General features: G+C 42.8%; 1 protein-coding gene across 1 annotated transcript in view; it reads right to left on the bottom strand.

Annotated features, from left to right (window-relative positions):
• ARHGEF38 (Rho guanine nucleotide exchange factor 38) overlaps window positions 1-14,998 on the bottom strand; it is a 130,321-nt gene that overhangs the window by 41,176 nt on the left and 74,147 nt on the right. Inside the window, exon 5 of the mRNA XM_035030132.1 lies at window positions 6,772-6,919. Coding sequence (XP_034886023.1) covers window positions 6,772-6,919 — 148 coding nt within the window. The remainder of the gene's footprint in view (window positions 1-6,771; window positions 6,920-14,998) is intronic.

Raw genomic sequence — 14,998 nt, 5'->3', positions numbered from 1 at the left:
AGGTCATGATCCCAGGGTCCTGGGATCGAGTCCCGCATCGGGCTCCCGGCTCAGCGGGGAGCCTGCTTCTCCCTCTGATCCTCTCCTCTCTCGTGCTGTTGCTCGCTCGCTCTCTAATAAATAAATAAATAAAATCTTTAAAAAAAAAAAGAAGAAACTAGCTTAAAAAAAAAAAAATGCAGGCTCCTGCCTCCAGGTCTTGGCACTTGCTGTTCCTCAGCCTGCTTGCTCTTCCCTTGGGTATCAATATGGCGCACTCCTTACTTTCTTCAGGTCTTTGCTCAAAGGTTTCTTCCCAATGAAACTGTCCTGGACCAATTTTTTAAAAATTGTGCCTTGCCTACCCTGCTCTTTATCCTCCTTCCCTTGTTTATTTCTCTCCATAACACTGTCACTTTTTAATATACTATATGTTTATTTCATTTATTGTCTATCTCTCTGCTCCCCATCTGAATGAGGGCAAGGATATATGCTTGCTCTGTTCTCTGCTGTAGCCCCAGTACCTGGAAAGTGACCGGCATTTGGTAAGAGTGCAAAACATATTTGTCAAATTAAGCAATTAACAGTAAAAAAAAAAAAAGTGGCAATCATTCAAGTTAAATATCAGGCATAAAGGAGATAGAAGTTTTTGCCTAAAAGCTTCATATGGGGGTGCCTGGGTGGCTAGTTTGAGTGTCTGCCTTTGGCTCAGGTCATGATCTCAGGGTCCTGGGATGGAGCCCTGCATTGGGCTCCCTGCTCAGCTGGGAGTCTGCTTCTCCCTCTGCCCCTCCCCATCCTCAGTCTCTCTCTCTCAAAATAAATAAATAAATAAATAAATAAATAAATAAATAAATAAAATAAAATAAAAGCTTCATACAGCTATAAAGAGATAAAGTTGTAATCTGTGTTAATAGTCTGATTACCTTGACTTCTGATTTCCAATCTTTTAGAATACAATGAATATTGAGGAATTCTTAATCGCAGGAAACAAACAGGGTTGCTGGAGTAGGGGGTGGGGTGGGAGGGATGGGGTGACTGGGTGATAGACACTGGGGAGGGTATGTGCTCTGGTAAGCGCTGTGAATTGTGCAAGACTGTTGAATCTCAGATCTGTACCTCTGAAACAAATAATGCAATATATGTTAAGAAAAAAAAAAAAGAAGAAGAAGAAGAAGGTAGCAGGAGGGGAAGAATGAAGTGGGGGAAATCGGAGGGGTAGACGAACCATGAGAGACGATAGACTCTGAAAAACAAACTGAGGGTTCTAGAGGGGAGGGGGGTGGGAGGATGGGTTAGCCTGGTGGTGGGTATTGAGGAGGGCACATTCTGCATGGAGCACTGGGTGTTATGCACAAACAATGAATCATGGAACACTACATCTAAAACTAATGATGTAATGTATGGGGATTAACATAAGAATAAAAAAAATTTAGAATACAATGAATATTTTCAATATAAAAATAAAATATTGTGACCCCATCTCATAATAGTAGATGGTCTTTTCATTTTCAATGATTGAGAAGTAAATCCATGATAAATACCTATGTTGAATTTCATAAATTTTAATGGACTTTAAAAGTTTGAAAAAATTAATCCCAGTGCTCTATATATGTGGAAAACAATGGTATACATATATGCAAAACAAGTACTCCTTCACTCTTCAGACATCTTATATGAATGGATTCCTAGAGATCTCGAAATAACTAGGTTCTGCTGACTCTAAGACCTCCTTATTGAAATCAAGCAGAGAATTCTAATTTTTTAAAAATCAGCAACCACTATCATTTCAGACAATTATTCACTGCTGTTGGAAGAACCTTCTATGAAAGGGATTGCGCCACCACTACCCCTGACCCAATATTTCCTTCCACTTATTTCCCTTAAGCTCATATTTTTGTCTCAGTTTCTGTCTCCTTCTAATGAGGAATTTCATTTTCCCAGTATGCTCTGTAGATCATAGACCAGAAAATTGGGGGTGAAGTTGAATAAAAATATAAATGCATTTTTCTATGGAAGCAAACAAGTGAACAACGTGATCATTTTGGAGCCCAAACACAAAATTTGAAGTTGAAAGAAAAGATTGTTCTTTTAACTCCTAAAGAAGACATAGACTTTTTTTTCTCTATTTCATTTATTTTAACCAAATAAAACAAGTACTATGACATAAATTAGCATGGTGTTTAAAAGTATAGATTTTACAAAAAGGAACCTCAGAGGTTTTCCAACAGGGAAAACCTGTTGGAGTAATAGCATAGTACTATTACATTATAACAACTCCTTATTTGCTCATCATTTTTTAAAAGTGTCCCTTTTAGGCTAAAAACTTCCAGAAGTTAGCCCCAGTCAAGGACAATACAGGGAGGAGGAAGTTAAATTGTGTCCATTTACCCTTCTCTGGGGAAAGTAACAATATAACCACAACCACACCTCCTACCCTCCTTGGCTCATTATAATTTGACCTACAATTAACACATTTTTTATGTGGCTAATCATTAAGAAATTTAATGATTATAGTTTTGTTCAAACTATATGGTGCCCCATAACAAGGAACTGAAAAAAATTTCCAGAAATGATTTTAATTTTTATTTGGAACATTCCATTAGAATAACGTTAAGAAATATAAAATGTGGTGAACAAATTGAACTCTATTCCTTTAGGTTCTATGTTGAAAGAGCTTTCAGCTTCCTTCTGAATGGAGAAGCTGTCGTAGTCAAAGAAACAGCCAAAGCACCCAGATGACGAAGTTAGTTTTCCTCCTGAGGATGGTGGCTTCGGTTAGGAAGAAGAAAAATGTATATAAATTTATAACCACGAGACATAAAGCTAGAAACATGTCTTCCAGCTACCAAAAAACTTGGAAAAGCCCCTTTGTTCTTTATCTATTACAAAATAAGCAGATCTCTAGGGACTCTGAAAGACAGCGGGGATTTGGTGGTATTTATAGCTAGAAAAACAGAAAAAGGAGGTAGCAGACAAGCTATTCTAATTATAGTTACACTTGCATTTATGGCTATTCTATTTTTCATTTTCCTCATACAGATCAGAAGCCTTAAATAATCCCAAAGAGGCTAAGTAACTAGAGCTTTAGAAAATGACTTCCATAAATTTAGAGACTGTATTAATAGCATTTTCATGCAATCTTAGGGGTCACTAATGGGAATCTGTAAATACTCCTTGTTGAATAAATAAAAACTTGCAGATTTCCAGTTTGCAGGCTACAGATGCAGATGTGATATTGTGCTTCCAGAGAGTTTTAGTCTGTTCTTTCTTAAGGTCTCCAAACCCTGAAATCACTGCTTAGATTGTCTCTGTAGTCATGAAGAAGGTCTATCTGCTTCAGCGAAAGCAGCTAGTTAAGTACTGATTTCTTTTTCTTAACCTGAGTTGTATCCACAATTACCTGAGGGTGCTTGTTAGTATGTTGCTAATATGTAGCTTGGACTGGATCCTAGGGGTCCTTTTCTCTTTTCTTTCTTTCTTTCTTTCTTTCTTTCTTTCTTTCTTTCTTTCTTTCTTTCTTTCTTTCTTTCTTTCTTTCTTTCTTTCTTTTTCTTTCTTCTTTCTTTCTTTTTTTTTTTTTTGGTCTGGAGCAGAGCATAGGAATCTGCACTTTTAATACACATCCCTATGGATCTGACACGGGGGAAATCATACACCAAGAAATGCTGTCCTAACGTTTCAAAGGGATTCAAAGTTATTTTCTAGATACAAATATTATTTTCTCTTTTGAAAGATAATGGGCTTCAAAGAATAGCCAAAGGTTATGAGCTCAAGTCTGTTACAGAACCAGGAAATCTCTCTACCATCCTTTTGGAAATTAGTCTTGAACTTCACCGTGACAGCTTCTGGTGTGTTATTTAAATTAACTCTGGTATTGTTATTAAACTTTCCAGATGGTTTTGTATATCTCCCCAGGTAGAAGGTGTGTTCCTAGGAGGCAAGAACTATGCATACATATATAAATATATATTTTTAACATTATCTAGCACTCTTAATAAATATTTATTAGGCCCTCAATAAGCATATTTTAATTTTAGTTCAAATGCAACCTAAGTTGCTGTAAAAATCTGCTTTAACTTCTGAGACCTGAAGCCACCTCTCTCGTGGATATTCCTTCAAACCCTGTTGTTCCAATAGCCCCTTGCACGGTAGAAAATGGAGGCCACACCCAGTATTCGTTAGAAATTGGCAACTGTGCACTTGGGCTCCGTTATGTAGCCACAAGGAAAAGGCAGAGCCACAGTAACAGCTTTGACTGATGACTTGGCAAGGGAAGCCAAGCCCCTTGGGGTGTTCCAGACTCTCTTTGGCCTATAAACCTGTTTAAAAACCTGTTTCTCAGAATTTAAAGCTTAGCTCAATTGGGGTCAGTATTATAGTAATGTCAATAATTCTGCTCTCAGTTTTCAGGCAGACCAGTACAATTCATCATCGACTTCATTTTCATGGAAAGGCAACTTTTGGGAAAATAGCTCTAACTTAAGCTATTTTATTTTGATTTTTCTTTCCCTTAAGAAATAGTTGTGCCAATATTACTTCATTTGGATTTTGTGCTTTCTAAACCTTAGCACCTTCCAGTGCCTGAAATCATTCCCTAAAATCAGAATAGTGCTGAATACACAAGGTTTGGGACATCCACCAAGGCAATAACTCAGGGCTTTCAGAAAAAGATCAAATAAGTCATTGGGTCTAAAAGTCATTTTCAATAATTGAGACTTCATGATATTTCAAAATTACCTCTGCCTTTAGCTGCTTTTAGGGGGTTTGGTACTGGGCTACACTGCCAAGTGGAACACTCTGGCAGGGTCCATTTCTTTCTCTTAGGAATCAAAATCCTTAATGAACAATAAACCAGTGTTCACCCCCCTGAACAGACAGCTCCATTTTTAGTCAACCGGTAGGAGCACATGCCAAGGTAAATTAACTACATCTGTTCCCGGTAGGGACCTCCATTCCTGGGGTTGTATTTGGAGTGATGGTCAAAGGTGCTAGTTGTGCACTTGCTGTGAGCTTTCTCTCTTTTGGTTCTAGAAATTGAAGAAGGAGAATGACTCAAGATAGACATTTCTTGGATCAGATCTTGCCACTAGATTAAGGTAGGAAATGTATTCATTCACACCCAGGATAACATCGTTCTTCCTCTATAGGAAAACAAGTATCTGTATATTTAGAAGATGTTGCTCCTAATATAGGAATTTATTAAGGTGGATACAACTTCAAACTTTAAAGTTCCTCTGGATTGATTTCTAACACTGAACTAAACTGCTAATAGTGGAAAAATAATGAACTGGAGCTACTCGTCACATACCATCTTTAAGAGTTACCTGGTCACGTTAAGTTCCTTGTGGGCAGTGTCTAATTCTTAATTTATTTTTGTATTTGCAGCACCCGGAACTATGCTTCGTATAACATAAGCACTAAATAAATGCTTGTGATTTCATGACTTGAATATCTTTTCCATGATATGAAAAATGGGTAAAGAACTGCAACAACTTAATGACCAATAGAAGGCAATAAAGTTAATTTTTAAAAATTTTTTGGATCCTGCTTAAAACCAGTTTCAGTCCCCGTTCTAGCCTGGAAAGACATTTTCCAGAGTCCAGAAGTGCCCCTATCTGTGGGGGTTTTAGTTACCACAGTCAGCTGTGATCCAGAAGTATATGCTCCTCCTTCTGAACTGTCAGCACATAGAGGAAAAAACACAGTATATATAGGGTTTGGTACTATCCAAGTTTCAGACATCCACGGCGGGTCTTGGAACGTAGCCCATGTGGTTAAGGTGGGGGGGGCCCACTGTAGTCTCATTTTGTCTCCTGATTTCACTTTAATTCAGCTACCAATCTCTTGTACCACATTAGGACTCCAATTTTTGTCCCCCTACAATAGAGGGGGAGTGTGCTAGATGCGCAGACTGGTTGGTATGCTTTGATTCAGATATCACAGCTCTCTCTGGTTAAATCTTTGACAATGGATAATCCTTAGAAATGAAAGACCATAGTGGAACCACTAGGTAAGAAGGGGAGTAGGGCAGAAATTTCGGCTTTAAGCTTCATGTGGTAGAACACAATATACACAGGAAGATGCCAATTTCATTTAAAAGAATAAACCCAAACCCATGTCCATATTTATGCCTATAAATAAAATCAGAAAAAAATGTCAGCTGTGGTTATTAATACATGGTCTAGCCAGGAATTAATACATGGAGTAGCAAGGGTTTTTATCTTATTTGTGTTTCCTTATATTTTTTAGATATTTATAGTGAATCATTTCTTCCAGATTAAAAAAGTATGTCTTCTGTAGCACCAAGACTTAAGGGATGAGGAAAGAAGGCATGACTAATTCTCCTGAAACTAACAGGATCTGACCAGTCCTCATCAGTCTCCCCTCTTTCCCCACAGCGAATCTGGGGGAAGGGGAGAGCCATACAGAGAGTCATGGGACCTTCCCCTAACTTTATTATTCCTCATGCCCCAGGGCTGTCTCATGTGGGGGCAGGCAGGTAACAACAGCTTTAAGAAGAGCCTTTTCTTCCACGTTTCATTTTTTGATATTGCATTTTTCTCTCTCTACAGAGCCCCAAATCATCCCCGATGTTATTTTTAGTCATGCTCACAGGGGGGAGGAAAAAGTCAATCAGGGTTTCTGGCATGTCAGCTTTTCATAAAAGGAACACAAAGTAGAGCTCCCAGCAAGCCTCATCAAATGTAGGATTTATGTGGGAACTTTCATCCACATCCAGTTAAAATGTTCCCTGCTAGGCATGGAAATCATCATTTGAAAAGGCCTTACTTTAAGGACTGGATACAGTGGCTCAAATGTTGCTTCAGCTCTTCTTCCTTTTCATAGGATTCCAGTACGCTGTGAGCCTCATCATGGTGGTAGCAGTAGACTTTATAAATATCTTCCAGTGGTCCTTTAATCTGCAAGAACACTTCTCCTGATAAATGCAAAACAAAGGCAAAATGACATCAAGTCAGGCCAAATGGACACTCTACATATTTATTCTTTGACAATGTTGACCAATGTTAACATGTTGAAGAGGTCCCATTTTATCCCCAGGTTACTCAGGAGGGGTGGATGACATCCCTTCCCTTCTCTTCCCTTCCCTCCCCTTCCCTCCCCTTCCCTCCCCTTCCCTCCCCTCCACTCCCCTCCACTCCCCTCCCCTTCTCTCTTTCTTTTCTTTTCTTTTCTTTTCTTTTCTTTTCTTTTCTTTTCTTTTCTTTTCTTTTCTTTTCTTTTCTTTCTTTCTTTCTTTCTTTCTTTCTTTCTTTCTTTCTTTCTTTCTTTCTTTCCTTTCTCCTTTTTTCTTCCCTTCCTTCCTTTATTTTATAAAAGGAAGGATAAAGAGCTTAATGGAGACAGGCAGCAAAAGAAAGCTGGTTTTCTCAGAGGTGATTTATGCACTTGGCTGGTGTGCAGGACCCTGTTTAAGAGCAACACCTTAGAATCAGCCTGTATGGGTTTGGATCAGGCTGTGCTACAGACTTGGACAGGTTATGACTTGGACAAGTTATGTTTACTTTCTGAATCTCTTTCCTCGCCTATAGAATGGGGACGATAATAGATTCAATTTCAGAGGGTCATTATAAAAATTAAAGGGGTAGTGTGTGTGTGTAGTACATATACAGTAAATGCTCAAAATAGAGCAGTTATTGTGAATTTGTTAGAGGAATGGAAAGTGAAATTTCAGGTTCTAGGTAAATTAATTTTGCTATTTATTCCACTAATGTTTCCCGAGATTCTCTGAAAGGCAAGCAATGGAGTTTAGGGAAATAAAATATTTCCTTATATGTCATAATAGAAAGAATTGGCCATTATTCCTGTTAAAAACTCAATTGGATAGGGGCGCCTGGATGGCGCATGGGGTTAGGCATCCAACTCTTGGTTTCAGTGCAGGTCGTGATCTCAGGGTCGTGGGATTGAGCCCTGTGTGGGACTCTGTGCTCGGTGCTTGAGATTCTCTCTCCCCCTCTCTCTGCTCCTCTTCCCCCACTCTCTCTCACTATCTCTCTCTCTCTAAAATAAATAAATAAATAAATCTTTAAAAAAAACTCAATTGGATAATACTATAAATTATGACTATATCTTCTTTTTTTTCCTTTTAATTTTTATTGTTATGTTAATCACCATACATTACATCATTAGTTTTAGATGTCGTGTTCCATGATTCATTGTTTGTGCATAACACCCAGTGCTCCATGCAGAATGTACCCTCCTCAATACCCATCACCAGGCTAACCCATCCTCCCACCCCCCTCCCCTCTAGAACCCTCAGTTTGTTTTTCAGAGTCCATCGTCTCTCATGGTTCGTCTCCCCCTCCGATTTCCCCCGCTTCATTCTTCCCCTCCTGCTATCTTCTTCTTTTTTTTTTCTTAACATATATTGCATTATTTGTTTCAGAGGTACAGATCTGGGATTCAATAGTATGACTATATCTTCTTAAAGCAACTTGTATTAATTGTATCCAGGCATTTAAGGAATCCTTTTGGATATTATAATAAAATTGCATCTGTAACTGATGACTCAAGCAGATATTGAACAATAGTTGGATTTAATCACCCACTCCATCACTTGAAAATGTATATTAAGCATCCACTATACACCCCAGCACTATGTTAAGATGATTTGGGAGACACAGAAAAAATATGTGATGGGGTCTGCTCTCAAAGACACTGCAAATTTGGGATTGACAACGATTTCGGACTGAACTGATTGGGAGTTACATGGACCTACCAATCTGGACCTATTATAGTAACAAGAGTCTGTCATTCTTCCTACAGAAATAGAATGCCCTTTGTATTTTCAACATACTTTGCCCACATTAACCACTTAATTCCCTATATGTATGGGGAGATAAGTGGTTATTTATCCCTATTAAATAAGGATGGACAAATCTGAGTTTGAAACAAATAAATGACTTTCCCACAGTCCTGTCCAGTAGAGACTAAGCCGGGATTAGAGGCTGTATTCTCCTCAGTTTTACTTAGGTGTTATTAGCTCTCCACACGTCAGAACTTTGCTGGACGGACACGTACAAAGTGATGCAGTTGGAAAGAACACTGAACTCAGAATCAGAAATCACTGTTGACTAGGGTTTGGGGAGCAACTGAGTTGATTCTCATCACTCCTGAGGATGAATTTGAGAGTTAAATGGAATGTAGACATAAAAAACACCTGGAATGAACTAGCTGCTTAATAAACATCACTCATCTCTTAATGCTACCTTACTCTCTCTAGAATTAAAACACTAGTACTTCTAAAATCACATTCTGTTCTAATTTATATCCAGCTAGTGAGAGACTTTTCTTAGACTACATGTGTGTGTGCATGTGTGTATGTGTCTTATTTTTTTTTTTTAAACAGGGCTTTTCTTTGGACTTGTAAGGAAACACTGTCTATGAGCATCCTGGAATGAAGGGATGAGGGATTTTTGTTTTGTTCCTGGGATTAAATTGAAGAATTGATCCTTCTACCAGTGTAATTCTTGCAGATCTGGTCTTCAAGACAGTTAGCAACACACACAATAAGGAACGAAGAAGTTACAAGAAGAGAAAATAAAATAGGATAGTAACCTAAATTTAACGTTGGGCAGGAGATGAGGAGAGCCTCCCAGTAATAGAGCCAGGTGGCAAATGAGAGTGAGGGCTTTGGCTGGGGGAGGGTATTACCACCCAGAAGTGGGAGCGAGTGAGTGGCAGGCCCAGAGGAAGATCAGCAGCAAGTCAAGAAGAGAGGATCTGGATACACATAGCCCACCACAAGATGGGATTGTAAATATATGTGTTCACTACAAAGCAGTTTAGAGTAGAGACAAAGAAAGGAAGAGGTAAGGACGACCTCATAAATCTGCAATAGGATCAAGTCAGAAAGTCAAAAAACAAGGGACAAAGACATTTATTTTGCACACAATGAAACCATTAATTGTAAATTCATACATACACATATATATTTTAACAGAAATGGTGTCGTTTGAAAGAATTTATAGCTCTCTCCTTAACTGCAGAGTCAATTTTTTTTACTCTTTTCCAAGTAAAATTCTGTTGGGGCTCTAATAACAATTATTGAAGTTAAAAGATACTTAAGCACTCTAATTGAAAGTCATTTATTCACCCAAAGGCCAAGTACAACACTGGTAGGCAGAATATTTGATTCCCCTCCCAGCCCTACCAATGTTTTCTGCTTCATAATAATGCAGATAAAGCCATGTGTCTTGCAGCAAAACGGTGCTTCTGTTTCCACGGTAACATGACTCTGGGCTGCGTTTCCTTAGTGGTGAAGGACAACTGCTTGGTCTAATGGATGTGGGTTTGAACAGATGATTAGGAGTGGAGGAAGGGCTGAGCCAAGACCGGTGAAGGTAATTTCACTTCTGGCTGCCTGTCACAAAAGCGCCAGAACAGTATAAAATAAATATAACTACCGTGTGCTTTTTAAAAAAATTCCGCAACCCAAGAATTTCCATACTGGCTTTCCCCTGTTAAGGAACCTGGACTGGATCACCTGATGGAAGAACCAAGTGGCACCAGAGATCTTGGATAGGAGGTTTATTTAACGCCGGCGGGCTCAGAGGAGAGTGGTCTCCAAAGGTCTGAACCCCGAGCACAAACAAAGGGGGCAATTTATACACTTCTACTTCCGCATACTGGGCACTTCTGGTGCGTGCGAGAAGCTGGGCAGGGAGGAGAACCCGGAAGAGCCCCAGGGCAAGGACCGGGACTCTCTCGCTGGCTCGGTCGGCCATCTTAGGACACAGATTTTCCTTATCATTCTCCCCCTTTGATGCCCCTTTAAACACCTAGTTTAGGTGTTTAACATCTCCATCTTCTAAGGGGCGATAGTGAGTAAGGAGTAACTGGAGCCTAATTTTAGCAATTTGAGTAGTAATAAACCTAGTAAGGGCATTAAGAATACAAGAACCAAATGCCACTATGAGGAGAAGCAATAGGAGGTGGCCAACGAGGGGGCGAACCAAGGGAACCACTGTGAGAGGGTATTCCACCAAGTTGTCTGCTGGAGTATTTCCCACCCGGTGACATATTTCTTCCTGTAATTGGGTCAGAGTTTCTTGGACCCCCCCGACTCATTAGCATAGAAACAACATTCCTCCTGTGGGAAGAGGCAGAGCCCCCCTTGCGTGGCCATGAGAAAGTAGAGCCCGCACCTGTTTTGGAGGACCACTGAGGCCAGTGAATCGAGTTGGTGCTGCAGGGCCAGGGCCGGCTGAGTGAGGGCAGAAAAATCCACCATGAGTTGTTGAGTTAACCCGTGGTACTGAACCTGAGACCTCCCAACGCCAGTGGTGCCGAGGGCAACACCTAATGGGGCCAGCAGGCTCACGACAAGAGGGATGGCTGCGGGGGAGCGTCTAGGGCGGCTAGGAGGTTTCCATATGAGTGGGGCATTGCTCCCGGGGAGGACTGAAAGATCAGGTAAGAGACTAACAAGAGTGCATGATTGATCCTGCGGGGTGATGCAGATGTATACAACTATACAGTGATTGTTAGGGCAAGAGGGTGGGGTGGCCTTGCATGACAAGGAAATCCTGATGTCACTGCGCTGTTTGAGGCACCAGCTGGTGGACCATTGTTCCATTCCCGGCCAAGTTGCCACCCATGACTCATCCCCAGGCTTGCGAGCAGAACTGAGGGCAGGTGTTTGGCTGTTGAGGCGTAGGGCCCCCACAGATGTAGATATCTACCAGCGGGTAACCAGAGTGAGGGCCATGGTAGGAACACCATCTATGAGGTTCCCAGGAGGTATCAAGAAGCTGGCATCCATCAAAATGGATGTTAACCTTCGGTGTGTGTCCCTCCCAGATGGAAGAAGTCAGTGGGGGCATTGGTGCAGGATTGAGGGGGATAAGCTGGAAAGTCCATTTGCCAATAATGGTGATAATGAGAGTTTGCACCCCTTGCCTGGCCGGGCAAGCTAGAGGCAGGGCGGAGGAACAGCACACCAGGTAGCAGAAGACTAGGACTGACTAGGGCTAGGAAAACCATGGTGAAATGCACTCAGGAGTAGAAGCAGAGGGCCAGTAAAAGTGGGATCTATGACCTTAGGTAGAGGGAGCCATCATGGCTAACCCATCAGCAGATGAAACTTGTGGACAGTAAGTGCAGTAATATACCCTAGGGACACCCAGTAAGCAATGACAATAGCAAGCCTCTGGGGGAAAGTCCAGTCAGGAGGGGCAACAGTGTAGAGTCTGACTCCCAAGATGAGAGAAATCATGCCGATGAGAGCCGGGGACCATGGTGAGCAGGTGTCCATCAGTCTGTGGGGTCTCGTCGAAGGTGAAGCTGGAGTGGGTTCGTGAAGTCTGGCTGGACTCTCCACTGGCGCGGCTCCTCGTCAGAATGATGAGCTTTCTTCACTCTGGAGTGATGGACCCATGCAGTGACACCTGAGACCTCTAGATCCTTGAAGGGGGTTGCTCCCATCCTTTGGACACCTGGCAGGGGTCATGGTGCAGACCGAGCATTATCTTAAGCACATGTTATGCACCGTTCACTAGTTGTTCAGCAGAGTGCAGGCAGCTGACTGATGTAGTAGTGCTTCTTGAGAAGGGCCTCTAATGCAGTTTTCCCAGATGAGTGAGTTGGTGGTATTCCTTGACTAGATGCCCTCCAGTTGCTCTTGGAACAAAGAGGTGCCCGTCTGGCATCATCCATCATCCCTTTTCAGTCAGGGTGACCCCCTCAGCCATGGCCCATTCTTTTTCCTTTTTAGTGTAACTGGGCAGAGGGACTTCTTCTGGGGGTATGAGGGCCATGGTGAGGGAAGGGGCTCTGTCCACATCCTCATTGGCTGCGGTCTTGGCTGCCTCATCTGCCAGACGATTTCCCCATGCTATGGGGTCATCTCCTTTCTGGTGTCCCTTACAGTGCAGGATTGCTACTTCCTTTGGAAGCCAGACGGCTTCGAGGAGTCTCAGTATCTCCTCCTTGTTCTTGATAGCTTTTCCTGCTGCGGTTAGGAGGCCCCTTTCCTTGTAGATGGCTCCATGTATGTGTACAGTAGCAAAGGCGTACCGAGAGTCAGGATAGATGTTGACTCGCTTGCCTTCACCAAGGGTGAGGGCTCGGACTAAGACATATAATTCAGCCCATTGAGCTGACCATCCAGCTGGTAATGCCTTAGCTTCTAAGACTTCAGTGGTTGTGGTTACTGCATAACCCACTTTCTAGACACCCTCCTGTAGGTAACTGCTGCCTTCGCTGAACAGCGTGAGCTCTGGATTCTTTATGGCTTGATCCTGCAGATCTGGATGGCTTGCGTAGACTTCATCAGTCACCTCAGAGCAGTCATGATCTGGTTCCCCCTCCTCCGTGGGGAGAAAGTTTGCTGGATTTAATGTCCTTACTGTTTCGAGGGTGACCCATGGGTTTTTGCAGAGGAGCCCTTGGTATTGTGCTAGCCAAGAGTTGGAAAGGAAGCGGTGTCCCTGTGCGTTCATGAGAGACACAATTGCATGAGGAAACTTAACGTTAAGTTCTTGCCCCAGGGTAAGTTTGTCCTCCTCCTTGATGAGTAGGACTGTGGCTGCCAGTGCCCTGAGACATGGTGGCTATCCCAATGCCACGGGGTCCAGCTTCTTTGACAGGTAAGCAACTGGCCATTGCCAGGGTCCAACAGTCTGGGTGAGTACCCCGAGCACTATTTTTTCCTTTTCATGCACAAAGAGATTGAAAGGTTTTCTACATCTGGTAGGCCCAGGGCTGGAGCCTACCCCAGGGTGGTCTTTATCTCTGTGAAAGCGGCTTCTGCTCCCTCAGTCCAGGCCAGGGGTTCTCGATCTGGTCCCCCTAAGAGATCATAAAGGGGTCTTGCTATTGCCAAGAACCCAGGGATCCAGTTGCAGCAGAATCCTGCAGCCCCCAGGAATTCTTGTAGGCCCCTTATTGTCTGGGGCTGTGGCAGGGAGATGATGACCCTTTTCCTCTCCAGCCCTAGTTCTCTTTTCCCCTGGGTGAGGAGGAAACCAAGGTATCAGACCAGTTGTTGGCAGATTTGTGCCTTCTTCCATGAGGCTCAGTATCCTGAGTGACAGGAGCAGTAGGAGGGCCTTTGTGCCTTTTGTGCAGTCTTCTTGTGTGTCATTGGTGAGGAGGAGGTCATCCATATACTGGAGGAGGGTGCATCGTGTGGCCTCTCTTGCAAAGCTGGTGAGGTCTGCAGCCAGGGCTTCCCCAAAGAGGGTTGGTGAGTTTTTAAACCCCTGTGGGAGGCACGTCCAAGTCAGTTGCATCTGGTGCCCTGTATCAGGCTCAGACTATTCAAAGGCAAATAGTGGCTGGCTCTGGGGAGCTAAACGGAGACAGAAGAAGGCATCCTTCAAATCTAGGCAAGTGAACCATCTGGCCGACCCTGGGATTTGTCCGAGGAGGGTGTATGGATTCGGGACCATTGGGCAAAGAGAGATGGTCACCTTGTTGATGGCCTGCAGGTCTTGAACTGGTTGGTATCCCCCTCCTGGCTTCTTGACTGGCAGGAGTGGGGTATTCCAGGCCGACTGGCCCTCAACTAGAATACCTGCTTCTTTGAGTTTGGTCAGATGTTCTTGGATGCCAATCTTAGCTTCTTGTGGAAGGGGGTATTGCCTTTGCCTCTGAGGTTAGGCTCCTGGGATCAGTTCAACAATGATAGGGGCCCATTTCCAGGCTAGTCCACATGGGTTGTTTTCAGCCCATATTGAAGGGAAGGTGAGTCTGAACTCTGGCGGGCTGCTCGGTTGGGCCTGGGCACAGTATAGCCTCCATTCTTCTTCCCTTGGCATGGTAATTGCTAGTATTAGAGACCCTGTCTCTTCTTGCCTTGGGTCCAATTGGAGGCTAGTGTGTCTGGTGGGCTCAAAGATTATCTGAGCCCTAAGCTTGGAGAGTATGTCTTGGCCCAGTAGAGGGATGGGTCAATCACGCAGATAAAGGAATTCATGTTGGACCTTGTGGCCCCTGAGTTTGCACTGGCGAGTCTGGCAAAAGGGCTGTTGTATCGCCTGTGTCCCCATGGCCC

Source organism: Mirounga leonina, unplaced genomic scaffold, assembly GCF_011800145.1.
Source record: "Mirounga leonina isolate KUSES-001 unplaced genomic scaffold, KU_Mleo_1.0 Mir_357, whole genome shotgun sequence".
NCBI lineage: Eukaryota > Metazoa > Chordata > Mammalia > Carnivora > Phocidae > Mirounga > Mirounga leonina.
The sequence above is the reverse complement of the archived record's forward strand: the minus strand, read 5'-3'. Positions and strand labels throughout refer to the sequence as shown.